We start from the raw sequence: 19,707 nt of genomic DNA, 5'->3' as shown, positions 1-19,707 counted from the left end.
TGTCCGTGTCAGCAGCACAGCCGTCTTGCCCTGGTAGGTGTGTCGCATCTGTGTTGCTGTCATTTCTCCTCTTCACAGGTCATGCAACAGTTTTTTTCATCTTGCTTGCACAGAAGAGGCAGAGAAAGATGGATTTCAACACTATATTTCTGACCTGTGTTGACCTTACATGGAGCAGGTGGTGGACACAGAAAACTGAGGAAACTGCATAATATGATGATGAAAAAAAAAAAAGGTCAGAAGTTTGTGGAGTTTCCCAAGATTGAGTCTGTGCCAGAGAAGTGTTGCTTCAACTGCAGTTTTGAGGCTGGGAGTGTGAGGAGTGAGTAGTGCATTTTATTGAAAGACAGCAGTGTTATATTCCTCCTCATTTCCTGAGACTTCAAATGCTTTTCTTGTTATTGTTCCAGATCTAGATGTAGATACAATGGTGATAAAGTCTCTTTGGGTCCTAGACTTGGAAATGACTTCCTGAATTATTTGTACAGTTTACAAAGTTAGCAAAAATTATAACTTACCACCTTTATCATACTTATTATATATGATAATTATAAGAAAGTTTCAGACAGACAGATTCTTCGATTAATGGTTCTTTATGACATCAGTCATAATATTTCTAAAAATGTTTATTAAAGTAATTATTTTCTTCCATACCTAAAACTGTTGCTGACTAGCCTGTACAATAAACTTTAGCTAAGCGTCCCTCCACACGCACGTGCATATTCTCAGATTCCTCCACTGCTGCTGAGAGCAGGAGGTCTGTCGTGCGCATGCGCAGTGGTCACAGAGCCATCCCCACATCCAGGGGTATACTGGTGTGTGTGATTGCCTGAGCTGCTGCTATTCAACGTGGAGCCATTATCACGACCAAGGGCATCCGGGAGACACTCACCCCGCCGAACCGAGCCTCCAGCGGACCCAGCGGACCCAGCGGAGCAGTCGCAGTAAGTGAACAGTGGACTCAGCGTCCACGGCGTGGTGTGTCGAGACAAAGAGGCTGCGGCTGAATAAAACGGCTCTTTTTTTTTTTACGGTCCACATCTCAACTTGCCTCTGAATGAACAGTGAAGTTGTAAATTAGCCCCGGTCCGCGCCTCCATTATTATTATTAGCTGTACGTGTGCCCCCAGCTTATCCTCTCTGCTTCCGCCGTCGTTAATGTTTCATTTCAATATCCCGGAGCGCACATGATTAAAACACCCGGCTTCATACGGCAGTTTTTGAACCGACGTGGTTTCATTCACTGTGGCGTGATGCTGCCGCTATTTTTACATTCACACGTAAAAATCGGTGAGGCTGCCCTGTCGCATCCGACCAGCCTGATGCTGTTTGACAGCCCGTCGCTCCGGGCATGGACGGATTGTGACACAATGGGGTCCAGGGCTCCGGCATGTAAGGAAGGGTTCCCCCCCCCCCTTACACAGGAGAAAGACACCCAGACTGAAAGAGACACAAAATGACATGTGTAGTTGTTTTGCAGCTGCACCAGGACTCAGTGGTATGTTATTTTTTTGTGGTTCTTGCGTAGTTGTTTTACGTCCCTATATAAAAATACATATATGACCACATATAGTTATTTTTATGTCTCTTTATAGCTGTGTAGCATCACTGTGGTCTGGACATTGCATGTTGTTGTGGTCATTTTGCATTTCTGTTTGTTTCATGCCTCCCTGTATTTGTGGCTATTTTGCATCCCATTGTACTTGTTGTTTTGTGTCTTTTTGTCGTCATCTTTATTAAATGTTCCAACATAAAATATGAAATCTTACAACATGCAGTGGCTCTGCCCCAAGGGCCTAAAGAGTAAGGGCCCCCCTGCCCTTACTCTGCCCTCTCCCTTACTGGATTATGGGTATGCCCACTCAGTAATCCATCCATTGCTGCAGGTCACGGACTAGGGTTGACACACAGAGTAGAGAGTTGGGGATCTTGAGCCATAGCTGTGATTTCCAGTGGGTGCAGCAGTGCATTTGACCGCGGCCTAATGTGTGATCTATTCTGCACACAGAGCTGAATGAGTTTCACATGGCGGCTCTTTGAGGGCCAGGGCTCAATGGGAAGATCACACGACAGCCACACGTGCGGCCTCCCATGCAATCCCCATTGTCCTAAAACAACCAGAGCTGCTTGTTGTCTATTAATAAGTGTGTAACCAGGGGATATATTCTCTAAGTGTGGTGCAGAAAGCGAGTGAATGCTATGTCATTTTCCGTTTGCGGTGGCAGGGTGACCTGTAGAAAGACAAGTATATTACCTGGTGTCATGTTGAAGTTTCCTTTGGTGAGTGCACGAATGTACCAGCTTCAGTGGTGTTGTCCTCTGAAATCCGACCTCTCCGGAGGACTGACAGTTGAATATTTCCCTCTGGGTGTCAGTAAAACATCATTTGTAAAATGCTGGAGCAGATGAATCAATGTGTAAAGTCAAGTTTTAGCCCTTAATGATTTTTTTATTGTAGGATTTCAGACCTAAGTGTCTCATGTAATGAGATACTGTTTTAAAAGGCTCCCATTTACTTGCTTCTTTGTACTTTAACCACACATTACTGCCCTCTGGTGCTGGCTCATTTGGTTAGTGGAGCTGTTCTGAAACTAACATATCCAGTTGCTGTTTCCTTGTGTTTTTATATTCCCGACTAGTTCTGGCAATCAAGGCTGCAGATGCACAAGTACGTTGTGCAATCTTCACTGTTACTGTTTACCTAATCTTTATTGTTACGACTTGTCACTGACGAGGATATGCCAGGAAAAGTTCAGACGCTGCACTCTCAATAATGCTGACTTGTTCCTTTCCTTGCCTATTACTATTTGTGTGATTGTTGGCTGGTTTCCATAGCAATAGGCAGTAGTATGACCTGTGCTATCTGGAATTTATGAGCAGAGAATTGTGACTTTATAATTTAAGAAATATATTACGTGGATGTTTGTTTAACATTCACGGTGCATCAGTGAGACGTCGTGTATGTTGCTTCTCTTTTTTACTGTACGTGTGTGTGACGGGAAACATGGTACTGATTAGGAGGGAATGTCACAAGTAGAATCAGATGCGTGGCGCGCATATGTCTGAATATGTTCATCTCCAGTTCATAGGAAAATGAATTCAAAAGCTAACCAGGCACATTTCACTGTATGACAGATAACATTGGGTTTTGGGGGAATGAAAACGAGCTTTCAAACTATATTTTTCACCTTGCAGAATGGCTGCATGGTAGATTGGCTTTAAACACATGTGTATATTGGGGAGGGGCTGGTTTACACTCGAGCAAGAGCTCGGTATCATTCAAAACTTTTCAGTATCAGTACTACTGATATCGATACCTTGACTTGATACCAATTCATAACAATACTTTTTTCGATACCAATTTTATCGAATTTAGTATAACTAAAAGAAAATTACTACACGCATTACGGTACAAATTTTAGTTTTACATACTCTTTACACGCTCATATGTGTTGGTGTAAATAAACAGCCAACCATCAGCGTTATTAGATCTTGGTATCAACTGACAAGGAATTTTTTTAACCTCGATAGTGTCAAACTGATTCGGTCGGTCCATAACACTATTGAAGTTTGATGCCAAGCCATAACTAGAGCTAAAACAGTTAGTCAGTTAAATGATGAGTCGAGTCGTGAGCAGAAAAGTAATCAACAACAAGTTACAATCAAATAAAAGCCGTATTTTTTCAGCAGAAATGCAAAATGTGCACTGGCTCCAAATGATCCTTTGCTCGTTTCCTTGATGTTCTATCATTGTAAGATGAAAACTTTTGGGTTATGGATAAAACAGGCTGTTTGAATATGTCAACTCAGGTTTTAGGAAATATTTGTGGCATTTTTCTCTGTTTTATGATATTTTGTTGACCAAACAATTAATGGGACAATGGAGAAAATAATCCTCTGACCAATAGTGGAAGTTGAATAGATGAAGTGCAATTGACATTTCTCTTCAATCATATTTCCATATTCTATGTTTGCCGTGAGAAACGGATCTTATGTCTGTGTGCAGGCACGCTTGCACAAGCTTTTGGGACAAACAAGTTTGTCACATGGCCACAAGGCATAACCAACATATTAAATCTGTTTCCCGGAGCCTGTTCCTTCATGTGTGGCCGTGTGTGTGTGTGTGTTTGTTTGTGTGCATGCACAGGTCACGCACAACTGCACATGCAAGGATTTGTGTGTATGTGCATACAGTGTTCTCAGGATTACAGACGTGTGGGAGAGAGGGATATACTGTATGGGGACACATCAACGTTAGTTCATGCCTATGAGGTTTAAGTGGTCATTAGTGTTAAGCTGTCAAGCATTACACAGCTTTTTGGCTGGAGAGAACAAATTTATAATGCGAGAGCCCGGCAGAAGCTGAGAGTTTGCAAAACAGGCATTAAGTAATGTCCTATCATTCATCATGTCTTTTATTACCTGGTGTTTATTAAAGTTTAGTTTTTGTGGTGAAGATATTTCGCAGTCATGATGACTCTGTAAAAATTACACTCACTCATTCATGGCAGGAAAGAAAAGAACTCTTGCTAACCCCGTCTTCCTTCCCTCCCTCCCCTTCCCTGTTGTCACAAGTTTTCAATGAGCTTCAGTGTCCTGTCTTTTTTGTGCACTGTTTGGAAAATTTGGGAAATCCAGCAGTTCAGACAGAGACAGAGCATCTTAATCATAGCTGTGATAGTGTTTCTCCTGGAGATGGACCCTCTAACGGCTGGGTCAGTCAGTTAACAAAGAAAAAGTATAAACCACTCAGTATAAACTTGGCCACATGTGTATTTGTTGTAAAATTTGTAACATTTCCGCTGCTGAAACTATTATTTGTTGTTTAAGTGATTTCAGGTAACTCCAGCCCCTGAACACACTTTGGTAAAGGGAGCGTTTGTTATACTGCAGAATGAATGGCCTCATTGATAACTCCTTCAGGAGTTGTCCTGCTTTACTGGTACACACACACACACACACACACACACACACACACCTAACTAACTACACTCCAGCAGAGAGCAGTGACACCTCAGGGGACATGGGGGCATAAATCCGTTCCCTCTGGTGAAGCCTGCTTCCCATTAAGAGCCAGCTCCAAACTGGAAATCACATTCCTCCTCTGTCTCTTTTCCACTTTAACTGGTCCAGCTGATGTCTGTTCTGTCTGTGTCACATAAAACTCCCAAAAAATGTCTACATCGTGCTGTGCTCCGCTCCAGGGTGCCTCCAGGTAAATGAGCTCCTACACTGGACATTCTTGAAGCAAAGTAATTTCCTATGGATGTTAACCTGCCCGTTTTCACACAGTACATAATGTTTGCAATGATAAAAGTGACAGATTTATAACTGAAAATTCATAGTAGTGTGTGTTTATTTATTTATTTATTATTATTGTTATTATTATTATTTACCACAGGTGGATAGCAGATATATTATTTGCAAAATAAAAGTATTAATAAAACAGCAACAGAAACACACGACATTAAGACACAGACACATAACCTTGTTTGGGGGCGTACTGCGATATACACTATATCACAGAATGATGTGATACGTTAGAGTATCGATCTTCTCTGACTACCTAGCTATGTTTGTAAAGCTGTTTGACGAATGGTCAATTAAATTTAGGAACACAGTCAAAATAATAAATAAACACAAAATAAAACTTCTCACATTCTTTGTGTGAAATGCCATGTTGTTTTTTTTCTTTGGAAGCATTAGCACATCTTGTCCTGAGAGTGCTGCTAAAATGGGCCTCGCTATGGCCTACTTCCCCACCCTGTTCATTCCCCATGAGTTATTGTGAGGGCCATTTTTTTTTCTATGTCAGCTTTGTCCTTCAATTACCTTTCTGTTCCCAAGTTCACAGACAGCTCCTGGTCTTAAGTCAGTCCCAGACAAGGTTGCATGTTGGTCAAATAGACCAATGGTTTAAAGCTAGGTATAAGGACATTGCATTCACTTCTGAATTTTGGATGGTTCCCTGTTCCCTTGGTGACTGTCGTCCAGTTAAGCTGTGTGTATGAGGTTGTCTAGCTAAAGGATAGTGAAGAAAGTTATTTGCCTTTTATTTAAGAAAATGTGGTAATTCTGTCTGTGAGACATAAAAAGAGATCGCAGTGTCCGTCTGTGTTTATAGTGTTTAGGGCAAATTTACAGCCTCCCTACCATTCAGTCACATCTCCCTTGCTAAGTTAAGCTAAGTTCAAATATCAACCACATTCTTGGCCATCAGTGATCGTGTAGACACTGGTCGACTGTCAATGCTTTACATGTCAGCCGCTTTTTAAAAAAAACTCTTCACAGCAACAGTTACCAGCCGGTATAGACGAACCAGAACGTCGGGTTTGTTCCAGACGAAGGAAAACCTAATTCAAAATCCCACTGGCATTTTTAACTACGCTAATAGCTAAAAATCCAGCCTTGGGTCAGAGCCTGTCTCAACAGTATGTCGTGGCGCTCGGTTCATGTGTTCCAACGAACACAGAGAGGAGCTAACAGTGTTGAAGTTTATACACATTGAAGATTACAACTAGAAAATTGAAAAAATGAAATGAAGTGAAAAATGAGAGAGCATTGGTGAGTTTGAAAGTTTGATGAAAGTAATCATTGTCTAACTGTCACAAAGGTCTCAAGTTTCTAACAGCTGCTGTATTGAAGCGGATTTGTCTTAGACAGTAACTCCCAGGAACACGCTTCATTTTTTTAGAAATGAATGAGAGATTGCGTTGAGTTACAGACGGACATCATGACTTTGGCTCTCCGTAGACTTTAAAATGAGAGCATGTAACTACAGTTTCATGGGTTCTGGACAAATGCAAGACGTAATATCTTGGCATCAACACGGATGAAAACAGCTGCAGCACACTGGTGTGGAAAGTCTGGTGGAAAGATAGAGGGACACTGAAGGAACAGTCTGAGCGGTGAGAGGGTGGGGGTGTCAGTAGTCGGAGGGGCTGGGGTTGGGCGGCGATGTGAGTCTGGGTTTGAATGCATTTTTTGAATTTGTGAAGGGGGAGTGTGCGAGCTGAAGTGGGGTGTTAAGTTGCTCTCTAAGATGGAATAAGTATAGATTTGGCACAAAGATTCACTCGGACTTCAGGATAAAGTGATTGGATTTTGGTGGTCAAAGGTCAAGGTTACTGTGACCACCCATCCATCTCAGTCTTGTGAATGCAATATATCAGAAATGTCTGGAGGGAATATCATTACATCCGTCACAAATGTCAACTTGGGCTCAAAGATGAACTGATTAGAATCTTGAAGGTCAAAAATGAATGACACACTGAACTGGTGACACTAATCTTGGTTCCCACCTTGAAACCGTGGTGACTGTATAGATCTTTTGTGATGCTGCATTGAAGACTTGTGTGAAGCAGCCATGTTTTGGAATGTGTAGCTTCTTTTTGCACCAACCTCCATATTTGAAGCGTCGTCTACTATCATGGCTACAACTTCGTCGTTTCTCTCAGTGAGCTTACACACTGTTGAAAAAAATTCACTCAAGTCCTTAGTTTGAAGTTTGCTGTAGAGAAGTAAGTAAGTTTAATGGTACCCCAGGATACGGTGAGCCAACTGACACAGAGCGGGTGTGAGGCAGTAGACTGACCCCGAGTGTAGGGCAGGGGGACACTTATACAGTGAAAGACAAAGGATGGACAACTGTATTTGCATATACCTGGGGTTACAGACATTTGGTCAGACAGGAAAGGAAGTTATAACAAAAGGTAATGTTTATCAGAGGTCTTGTAGTGTAGCACCTTGGTTCAAGTTATCAGGGGGTAGGAGGGGGTCTTGGGCTGGATCAGCATATCCATAGTTGGGCCAGGAAGGGCCCTTAGACTAGATCAGCATATGTATGGATAGGGCAGACAGGGCCCCTAGACTGAATCAACATATGCACAGGTAAGATGTTGTTAAGACAATGAAGCGTTGGTGATGTAAGAGGGAAGAGGGAGACGGTGGTTGATAATAAACAGGGAAGGGTACTTGTTTAAGGTAAGTAGTATCACCTTGATCAAGGATCAAGGAGTCGAATCAGTGGGGTTATAGGGTTATTTCTAGGTGCAAGCCAGTTTACATTACAGGATGTGTATTTTCTTCCTCAACACTCATACCGTAGATGTACAGCAGAAGAACGCCAACAAAGCTTAACAAAGGCGAGGCAAAAAAAACGTTAAATTCGATTCCTTCCAAGTCTTCACTACACGTGGTGTGAGTGCAGACAGATGTGGATGTAAACTGAAACTTTACTGGTGAGCGGAGGCGTACAACTGCAATGCGGTAATTCTAGTTTCATTCTCGTTGTCACACTTGAATACACCATAATACAATGGACGCATTATGATCATTTATAGTTCAGATTTCTCCTTTTAGAAACCTTTAACGGCGTCATTGCATCGCAGCTATTGTCTTCCTGATCTGGTCCTTGTTCTGGTTCAGCAGGACATTAATGCAACAGTGACTTAAAAAAATACAACATGATTTCCTTATGTGATCTAAAAAAGAGGTCACCTGAATACGCATGATCAGACCGCCGACACCAGCTTCCTTCCTTACGTCTGGCAGGCAGCACGTTTCTTTGATGCCGTAGTAGAGAACATGCTTTGTTTGATTTGTGATTTTCCATTCATTAAACTCCAAACGGTAGCCTGAAAAAATGCATATACAGTCTAAATTTTCGTGAATATTTGTTTTCAATGCTCTTTTCATTTCAAGTGAAGAGAGTCAATAAAATATGTAAAAACAATAATTGGCAAATAAAACAATATAAATAAAGCATGTATGAAACATTACCAAAGGCCAAGACAAAGCTGCAGTGCTTTTTAAGAAGAGATTTAAAGGAAGTAAATGAGTTACACGTCTGATCCAATCACTGATCGGAGAACATCTGCCAACAAAAACAAGTCCCAACACAGTTGTCAGTTGTCAGTTATTACTGGGAAGTGTACATTGGATTAACTCAAACCTGAAAAAAGTACCAGTTCCAAAAGTATATTGTGTGTTTTAAACCTGGGCCTTGTCCTGAGGGCTCCACGTCAAAGCTAAAGGAGTGCTGGCTGCAGCGTTACACCTATAGTCATCACATTCCCTCCTCAGTATAGGAAGACCATACTGCGAACGACGTCAGCACCTGATGCTTAGCGTACTGCTGGTTCAGTCAGCAGTGATGTGTGGGTTGCCTCTCTGGGATTTGTTTCTGTTGCTAGATGTTCTCTGATCAGAGATTTGATCAGCAGCACATTAAGTCACATGTTTGTTTTTTCCCCTTTTAACAGTGTAACAGATCAGAGCAGAGCTTCAGTGACAGCCCGAGTAAGAAATGGAAGAGTGTTTGCACAAGCATGTGACAGTATGCATGGCTGTGTGTTAGTGAGGTCAGCAAGATGTAGGATGGGCTGTGTGGAAAACAGCTCTGTGAGCAACATGAGAGGGCCAGCATGAGAGTCTTTGCCAGTCTTACTCTGTGGCCCCTGGATGACCTGTTGCAATACGTAATTTACTCTGTTCTAAGGTCATTATACATTAAATCCCAGCGCCGCAGGGTGTGAGATACTATGACATTTACTTAGATTTAATGGCCACCCTCCAGAATTTCAGGGATGGTCAGTTGCTCGTCTCGCCTGTTGTATAACATGAAGCTTCTGGACTGGGCTCAGGGTTGAATAACTGTTGGGATGTTTTGAGACTTGGCTTTCTGACCAAGGACACTTACATTTTCTGCTGAATACACATGCCACACATTGACCGTCGGAGTTGATTTCCGTGGCGATGCTGTGGTGTGAAGGGTCTGAGTTCCCGATTACCCACCAGACGTGAGGACCGGCCAACTCAAAGTATGTTATTTCATGACTGATGGGGTTCATCTGGAGGTTGGTGCTGTGTCTTAGCCAGCTGTTTGGTTGCTAATGTGGATGGGTGGTATCTGATATCATCAGCGCAGACAAGTAAAGCGGAAGTGGAATTGCCTGTATGCTCTGGGTGTGCTGACTGTTTGGTTTCTGACGTCACCCGTCTGTTTGTTGATACTCGCTGCCTAAGTTATGATTTTTCACATCATTAAAATCATGATTTAAATGGACTTACCAGAGAAATTTGGTTATATTTTACAATATACATATTTAGGAATAAAACAACTTTTAATAGTGTGTTTTTGCTGTCTAGCTCACTCTGAGTAACCCTGTGTGAGTTCTTGTGTTTTCCAGGGTTAAAGCCTCGAATTCTGTTGAATTATATCTTTCTTTTCTGATGTTCCATCAGATTCATGGGACCTGAATCAAACTTTTTGCAGTCATCATGACTCAGTCTGCAGTAATGCATTGTGAGTTTGCCAATTGTGAATTTGTGTGTGGGCGTGTGTGCATGTGCAGAGAAGTTCAAGTCCAGCTATGTACTAAATCATCAGGTCAAATTATTTTTGTGCAGGTAAAACTGGATGGTGTTGGTCTGAATGCACTGGCTTCTATCTTGAGGAACCACAGCAGGTGCACAGAGCACAGATCTGTTTCAGTGTATGTAGAAATGTAACCCGTCTGCTACGCACAGTACATGACATGTGTCACATGTTGGCAGACCAGCAGGGATGTGTTAAGGTATTATTTCCACCAACTCATCTTCCCCCATGAGCGTTTTGAATTGGTGCTTAAGCAGTGATGTGATAACTCACCACACGTGAGTGACACCGACCACATACCACCACTGACTTACACAAACCTCATGCCAAAGCAACATGTGGGTCGACTGGTATGTCTGGGTATTTCAGTCAAATCAAAAAGCATGTTTCTTAATGAATTCAGCATTCTTATCTACACACTGTTGGCAGATTGTTAAGGTAAACCTGGCTAAAACTAACTACAGGCCTGCAAAAAAAAAAACATTATTGCACAGATTGAAAATGTGCTTTCAGAAACTGGTGAAATTTACAATGCCCTTAGAGTCAGGTGGGATTTTCTGAGACGAGCAGAGGAAATCTAACGACGTCGCTTGACAAACACCAGGCTGCAGTCAGTTATATAATCAGCAGCTGAATACAAGTTTATCCCAAATATGGTCGCATTGAGTTGTTTTGTTTAAATGCAGATATTGTCAATAAAGTCGTTGTACCTGCGTCACTGACTGATCAGTGAGTTATTTTACTGAAGAGCATGGAGCTCCTCCAAAATATCCTGCGACTGAATCCACTATATATCACACAGCTTTGTCTGGGAAGAACCCTGATAATGTTTCTCACCAGTGACTTGTTTGTGTTGGCTCTGTTGGTTTATGCTGGGCAGCAGTCACAGCTTCCTTGCTGGGTTAGGGTCAATATAGTTTTAATTCAGTGTTTTTAAGGGAGTTGTTGTAGGACTCGACTCAAAAGTCCATATACATGCAGAAAAAAATAAAAGCTGCATAGCACTGGAGAGGAGGGTGGTTATTCTCTGTTTCTGTTAGTGACTCTTTGATGTTAAGCAGTAATTTAATTGAGTATTAGTTTTAATAACATGGATATCACTTAATCCAGGTCTAAGTATAGATGATGATTTTCATAGTGTACAGGAATGAACTGAAACTAAATGAAGGAAGGAAATGCAAAACAACCGGATGATATCGCTGCTTTGATATCATGAGATCCGTCCTGCAACTAGAAACAAATATTCTTAAATCAAATTAAAGCAGAGCTGCAGGCAGGCAGATTTAAAACGTTCTTTCTGTATGTATCTTCGTGCATACATGTTTCAGACAGGCACGTGTGTTAATCCCTAAAAATGGTTTCAAAACAGGCAGCAGACGGAAGTGAAAGCCATGCAGTTTGAAGTATGTGAAATGAGCATCAGCAGCCCGAGCTGTCTCGGCGCAATGTGACCACAGAGATGAGTTAACCAGTTACTGTAACAGGCTGCTGACGGTGTAATGATTGGTGGAGCATGGTTGTTTACAGCACGATCCAGGCTAAATGCCATGTAAGGCCGCATGACGCCTAGCTGTTCATTAGTTAATACAAGGACATATTGTTTTCCCGTTTCACCCCAGCAAGTTTTTCTTTTCCCTGCAGACATTGATTGAGTAATGTAAAAAGTCCAGTCTTTGGTTCCTTGTTTTTTGTCACTAACATAGCTTTACTGAGCTTTTCTTCAAATATACAGAAGCATACCCACACAGTACCCACACGCAAAGTCCCAGTGTGGTTTGTAGATTTATAGTCTAGAGCCAATTTAAGGCAAATGGCCCAAACAGTAGCAAAGATGATGTCAGACCATAAATAGCTCAGTTATTTGTTGCCTAAATGGAAAAGAGGACATTTAGATGGAGTCATTCAATGAAGAAGCGCAGGAAGTGCTGAGCTGGAAACGTACGTCAGTGATTTAATCAAATGCTACAGTGAGTTCAGCGTTAGACAGAAAACAGTTTGGTTACCAGCTGCTTGGAAGAGCACGCTGTGAGGTGAGGTGAGGCCGAGCTGTCAGTCAGGCAGTCGTTGGCCTTCAGGGGCTGTTTGTGTTATTTTTACAATCACTTTGCTCACCGCCATTTATTTTTAGTGAGTTCTGCTGAGTGCAAACTTGATTGACCTTCAACCAAATTTCCTGGTTGCAGTTGGGATAGTGTTTTACATGAGTGTGATTAAATTGCTGAATTCTTCAAGAACTGGTTCCTAAAGCTCCTGCCTAATGTGGGTCAGTACCAGCAATCTGTCACTTTTTATTCAACAGCCCCACATTCATTTGAGCGTGGGGGGCGGGGGTAAATATTTGAACTGTAGTGACCTGTTCAGATTCAAAATGATTTTATAAATCTGGATATTGGATTGGGACTGGGACTGTGGCTCTTGTGAGTAGAGTCAAAGCCTCAAGGCTCTTTGATATCTTTGATAAATGTTTGTTGGTGCTGAATGCACCACAAAAACATTACAAGGGCTTTAAGGAGACTGGGCCTATTACATAATGTCGAGGCCCATCTTGTAAAGCAGTCTTGAGCTAATTACCAACTAATGCATACACAATGCACAGAGTGGGAGAAACATAGGGATCAGGAGGGGAGTGGATCTAGACCTGAGTAGAGCTGCAAGGATTAGTCAGCCTAAAAAAAAATGAATAAGCAACTATTTTGATAATTGATAAATGTTTTATGTAGATGAGGATGTTTTGTTTAGAAAATTAGAAAAAAAAGTGCACGAAGTGTTCTGTTTTAGTGAAGCCAGTACCAACATACAACATTTACTGATGGATATTAGTGCAACAGAAGATGTTTAGACACGTTACATTAGGAAAAACACAGATATACATAATAAAGTAAAAAGATGTTTGAATGGCATTTATCTGCTTCAGTTTCAGGGTCCGGGTATTGTGCATGCTGGCTGTGTTCCTACTGGCTGACTTGTATAAAACTGAACCTTCCTTAGTGTTTTTCCTGGTGTGACAAGTCAAATGTCTGCAGTGAAAAAAGGCCAGTTTCAGTACTGATACGGAGACTGTACTTTGATTGACACCATTGAGTAAAACGCATATTTAACAATGGGAAGTTAAGTTTTCCCACTGTGCTCAGTGTTTTTGTCTGTTTCTACACCTACAACATCTCACACCAAAGTTCTCATGGTCTACTGCTTGTGTTTGGGTCTGTAAGGTAAACACGTCTACTCCTTGTCCACTGCTGGTATGTTGGCGTGCAGCCCGGAACAGATGCTCTTTCATACCATGACAGGACCTGGTGTTGCCATTTAAGAAATGATCACAAACATAAATATTTAGTTTCCTTCTTCCATATTTTTCTGTGTCAGTCTAAGTAGATAAAAATGCCTGCCCACCATCTATGTTGATTTTAATCATCTCTCTGCTCTGTTCCCCCCGCAGGTATTCAGTCCTGATCCCAGTTCAGCTGGTCCAGCCCTCTCCATTCCTCTGAAGCTCAGCTGTCGTCCAGCAGAGGCATTCGACTTCTTCTTCTTCTGCTTCTTTTTCTTCTTCTTCCTCGCGAGCAAACATGCCTCCAACATTGGGTGGGCCTGTAGGGTACACTCCTCCTGAAGGTGGCTGGGGCTGGGCTGTGGTGGTGGGAGCCTTCATCTCCATTGGCTTCTCCTATGCCTTCCCCAAATCCATCACAGTGTTCTTCAAAGAGATAGAGGTCATCTTCAGTGCCACGCCCAGTCAGGTGTCCTGGATCTCCTCCATCATGCTGGCTGTCATGTACGCTGGAGGTGAGTGGCGTGTGTGTTTGTGTGTGTGTAATTTAATTAATTTTTAGTGTAGTGTTACAGAAAACATTTGTCTGTTGTTTCACTATTCATTTATTTATATTCCTCCATTTTTTTGGAGATTCAGCAGGTAGATATTTTGCTTTAGAGCAACATAAACCTCCCAGTGTTGTTTTTTTATCAGTCTCCATGATGCACAGAGTTGTGTGTCCTCCTCTCTTGGTCGATAAATCGTGCAGACCCTGGCACACAGGGAGCATATTTAACAGACAACAGTTGATTAGCTACAGCTGAGTAAACTTTGCCAGTCATTAAAAAAATCAATGGTAGCCACTTAAACCTTCCACTTCCTGCAGCTCATTATAACACTGTTAGTTATGTAAGTAATAATTGAAATCGCTGCTCTTTCAAATCTGCAGCATCACATCCAACCAGAGGCTGATGAAAGTGAAAGAAAGCTTAAAGATTTGTCATATTACAGGACTAAACAGGCACTTAACCTGAGCTGTGTGACATTATGCACGTACACAGAAAACAAAACAAACAAAAAAAACAAGAGCTGGATTCATTCATTTGAAGCCAGTTTTGCTCTGATCTGTTACACAAACACGCACATGTAGGTGGTGTGTGTTGTCTGTACACTGGGTGTTTCTGCCCAATAAACAGTGACTGCAAAAACACACACATTAGGTCACAGATTAAGAACAGTGAACTTCTGCTTCACAATCATATGGACTGTAACACATCTTTAGAGCTATAGAGGTCTTTTATGTGTCTATATTGTGACTTCACTTTCCATAATTAATAATCATGGGATATTGAAATGTTGGCAATACTGAAGCGTTTAATTTAACCTCAAGTCTTTTTCATGTTTTATTGTTTTATAACATCTGACTGACACTTGACATTCGTGCACTTTTAGTCACTGGTTGACTGAAAAAAAACACTCTTTAATGTCAAAGTGAAGACGAATCTTTGCAAACAGAGACCTTAAGTCAATATTTGATGGCGGCAGCTCTGACAACATTTACATCCTTGACTTTATTACTAAGAGGTTTACACTGATGAGCTGAAACATTAGGAGCGATCCTGCGTAGTATACTGTTGGTTCTTCTCGTGCCACGTAAACTGCTCCCACCTGCTGTGACCAGACCTCTGAGGGGATCCCTGTGGTGTCTGGCGTGAAGACGTTAGCAGCAGAGCTGTTACATCCTGTAAGTTGTAAGGTGGAGCTACTCTCACCCAGTGATGTGGCCAAAATAACTTGGCCTTTGTCAAAGTCTCTGCGGTCTTTACACCTGACCATCTCTCCAGCATCTAACATGTTGGCTCCACGAACCAGTACAAGATAATCAATTAAAGTAATTTGCTTCATCTGTGAGGGGTCATAATGTTTTGGCACATAGAAGTACTGTATATTGGCTTTAGGGCTGCGGCTAACCGCTCCTGGAGAATTGTTTTATGTAATAATCGTGACACCAAAACAAACTCAGAGGCCATACTCCATAGTTTGTAGCATAACAATAAAAGCAGGAGGGAAAAGTTGAGGCAGAATTATACATTTTATAAGTTGTAAAAGGATGGAGTGTAATAGTGGGTTGTAAACTAAGCTGTTTAAATCCTTTCTCTTACTGGTGTTCAGGCCTGGTTGTAGTGTTTCCTTCCCCTGTTTGTTAGTAAGCGAAACACAGTTGCCAGACGAGGATTTGTTGATATTTACGTCTGCGTAACTCGTACTATTTTAAGACTGCTCTTTTTGTCAGGGCTTGAGCATGACGTTTCTTTGGGAGGTTCTATCTTCCTCGTTTTTCTCCCTTCACTGAAGCAAAACAAAAGCAAACCAGCCTCTTTTTTTTTTCTTTCTCGCTCCTTACACTCTTATACTCTCCTCTCTTCCTCTATCAGTCCCACATCTCTTCCATTCATTCAGAGCTTTCTCACAGCTTAGAAAAGACTCTGGGCCGGAGACAATATGGGAAATGGATACTTTGGAGAGCTTGCAAGAGAGATATGAAAAGAAGAAGATATTTGTTCTGCTGTAATCTGACTAAAGTTGCCAGAGAAAAATGGCAGAGAGCACACATTGAATTAATGACTACATTTAATCTTTAATCTTAATTGCAGGGTTTACAGTTTGCTTTAGCAGAAGGCATGAAAACACAATTAAAACAAAATACAAAGGAGAAAAAAAACTGAACCTGCAGTTTTTTTTATGATGAGCTTCTGGTGTGTTTTTGTTCCTCATGACAAATGTTATGTTACCGCTTTGGTTGTAACATCTCCGTTTTTGAAATTTGTTTTTTCTTGCAAAAGTGTAATGCCTCTCTATTTCCTCATTTTCCCTATAACATCTCTGTCTTATGTACATTATATCAGTGTAATTTGAACCTAAAGAGATGAGTTTAGTAAGTTTACTTTGCTTAAAATAATATTTTTTAAGCAAAACCAGCGACTATTCTCTGGTTGCATCTTCTCCAATGATGGGATTGTAAACTGAACGTCTTTGGGCTGTTGGTTGGACAAAACGAGTCCACCATGGCCTCTATTTCTCAGTTTTATGACATTGGGTAGACTAAATGATTAATCAAGAAAATGATCTGCAGATTCATCAATAATTAGCATGATTATTGAAATGTCATTAGGGCCATGAATACCGAATTTCATTGCAAGCCATAATATAGCTTTGAAGATATTTCATTAAAAACCACAAATGTGAACCTGTAGGTGGCGCTAGCGGAAAAGTCAGCGCCATGAAGCCGCCATGAACGTATGTACGAAATTTCATGTCAATCTTTCCAGTGGTTTTTGAGATATTTCAGTCTGCAATGCTGCTTTCACTCAATAACTAGCTGCATGAATGTGAGGCACATTGCATGATTTCAAAACAACCACTTGCACGTAATGACCCCTTTTTAATTAGCACTGCTGCAACAAAGACTTTTCCATTTACATGTTAAGGCAGGAAGAAAGAGGGAGAGACTGATCCAGTTTCAGGTTAGGTCAGGGTAGGTTTCGGTTCAGGTTTCTCTTTCTATCTCAAGACACAAAGCAAGTTCTTTCCTCACTCTCTCTGCCCCGGTGTGTTTACCAAGCCGACCCCGCTCGTTAGACGCCATCATCTCGTTTCGACTCTGTTGTGTCTGTTTCCTCAGTTTAACTCTCCGTCTCTAGAAATGGTTTCTCTTCCTTCCACTTACTCATTCATCCTCTTCAGAGCTGTGCGCCAGCCCGGAGTCGTATTCAGTCGGTTTAGGCATTTAGTAGAGAGGGAACTGCCGGGGGAGGAACAGGGTGGAGGAGTGGAGAGAAGTTGCATAACAGGAGCCAGATGTTGAAGTAGTTTCTTTTTTTATTTTCCTCTTGCTTCACAAGTCATTCTTAACAAGCATTATGGCTGCTCGCACTGTAGGACGAGGGAAGTTGTCAGACTTATTAAAGGAACCTGGGCATCAATTATCATATTACTCACTCGCTGGTTACACACGAGGCAACGCACGTACACACACAGACTAAAAAAAACAACAACCACACATTCATCCACATTTCATCGTGGTTGGATTACAGCTGACTAATAGTGTGAACCAGTTCATGCACATGATGGTCTGCACGTAGGTAAAGGAGGAAGAAGATGAGAGAAGAGAGTCCAGCTTTTACAGGAGCCATTAAAATAAGCTGATTGAGGATTTTTTTTTTTTTTTTTGGAAACATGAAACTCTCAGCAGCAAGATAAAGGAGGAGTGTTGATTTTAGCTGCCAATGTGCAATGGCAAGAAAAAGTATGTGGTCCCTCTGGAATCACCTGGTTTTCTGCATTGATTGGTCATAAAATGTGATCTGATCATCATCTAAGTCACAAGTACAGTGTGTTCAAGCGAATGTCACACAAACATTTATAATCTGTAGTGTCTTCATTGAACAGCCATCACAGTGCTGATGGAAAAAGTAAAGTCAACATTTGGATTTAACAAAAAGCAAAAACCTCAAACCAGCTCTTCCAGTAGCTGCTGGTCAGACCTGCACTCTGTTCAGGAGGAAGTTTGGTCAGGATGTCTGGTGTGAGCGTTTCTCATCAGGTCAGTCCACAGCATCTCTACTGGCTTAAGGTGGATTTTCTTCATCTGAAGTCTTTCTGTAGTACATTTACTCTGATGTTTAGGGTTATTGTCCTGCTGCATCACCCAGCTTCTCCTGAGCTTCAGCGGGTGGAGCCGCCCTGACATGATCCCGTAAGGGACCTTGTTAAACTTGGGAATATATTTTCCTCTGAATGATGAGAAGCTGTCCAGGCCCAGAGGCAGCAAAGCCCCAAATCATGATGCTCCCTCTGCTGTGCTTAATCTTTGGGATGATGTTTTCCTGTTGATGTGCAGTGGCCTTCTTACACCGTACATAGGGCCCTTTCAGCTTAATACAAATCAGCAGGTCTTCTGAAATCGTCTTTGGAGGGATGATTCACATCAGCGGATGTTTCTCGAACTAAAAATGTTCAAGCAGCTCTAATCCAAACCTCCATTCTGGTTTCATCCCTGACTCCAGTTATCTTCTGTTAAAGCCATTAGCCGAGGGGTTCACATACTGTTTCCAGCCCACACTGTGAATGTTTGAATAATGTTTTCAATATGGACAAGAACAATACAATGATGTGTGTTAATCGTTAAAATAGGTCGGAGCAGATCCGGTTATATGGGCAGATCCAGGAATTTTTCTTTCCTAAACATTGCAAGATAGGGCGTTTTCACACATTTTTGTCAATTTCTCAGAAAATAATGTGTTTATCTTGATATAAAAAAACAAAACAAACAAAAAACAGACATATTAATGGTGTTGAGATCTATGTCTTAGCACAGTTTGGTGCAGATCCAGATAATAATCTGGTTTCCTCAGACCTGTAGGATTGTTTGGCCTTGGCAAAGGTAAATGCTCTACTGAGTACCATTCTAGTTTAAGGTATGTTACCCAACAGAAGAGTGAATTGTGTAAAATAGACATTAGGTAATGGTCTTTTAACATTCCCCATGTCTTTTATGTCTTGGTTTGCATTAGTTTAGTTTTTGGGATGAAGATATTTCAAAGAAAATGACACTCACTCATTCATGGAAGGAAAGAAAAGAACCCTTGCTAACCCCGTCTTCCTTCCTTCCCTCCCTTCCCTGTTGTCACAAGATTTCAGTAAGCTTCAGTATCCTGTCTTTCTTGTGCACCATTTAGAAAATTTGGGAAATCCAGCAGATCAGACAGACAAAAACAAAGCATATTAGGTCATAGCTGTGACCGTGTTTCTCCTGGAGTTTCACCCTCCAACAGCTGGGTCAGTCAGTTATCCCAGAAAAATTATAAACATTCAGTAAATAACATTTCAGCTGCTCAAACTATTATCTGTTGTTTAAAGGGATTTCTGGTGGTTGTGCTGATTGAACTTGGTGAGTTGTAGCTGTTCAAGCGAAGTCAGGAGCCACGTTTACACGCAAGAATAGGAGCTCAACGATGAAGATACATGATATACAAAATACACACCACTTTCTACCATTTTTGTCAAGTACCAGTGCTGT

General features: G+C 41.5%; 1 protein-coding gene across 1 annotated transcript in view; it reads left to right on the top strand.

Moving 5' to 3' along the window:
- The first annotated feature begins 783 nt into the window (after nt 1-783).
- LOC130175226 (monocarboxylate transporter 1-like) overlaps nt 784-19,707 on the top strand; it is a 28,800-nt gene continuing 9,876 nt past the window's right edge. The window contains exons 1-2 of the mRNA XM_056385586.1: nt 784-944; nt 13,815-14,161. Coding sequence (XP_056241561.1) covers nt 13,945-14,161 — 217 coding nt within the window. The 5' untranslated portion in view covers nt 784-944; nt 13,815-13,944. The remainder of the gene's footprint in view (nt 945-13,814; nt 14,162-19,707) is intronic.

The sequence above is a fragment of the Seriola aureovittata genome, chromosome 9 (genome assembly GCF_021018895.1).
Source record: "Seriola aureovittata isolate HTS-2021-v1 ecotype China chromosome 9, ASM2101889v1, whole genome shotgun sequence".
Taxonomy (NCBI): Eukaryota; Metazoa; Chordata; class Actinopteri; order Carangiformes; family Carangidae; genus Seriola; species Seriola aureovittata.
Note: the sequence above shows the minus strand (reverse complement) of the source record. Positions and strands in the feature narration are given on the sequence as shown.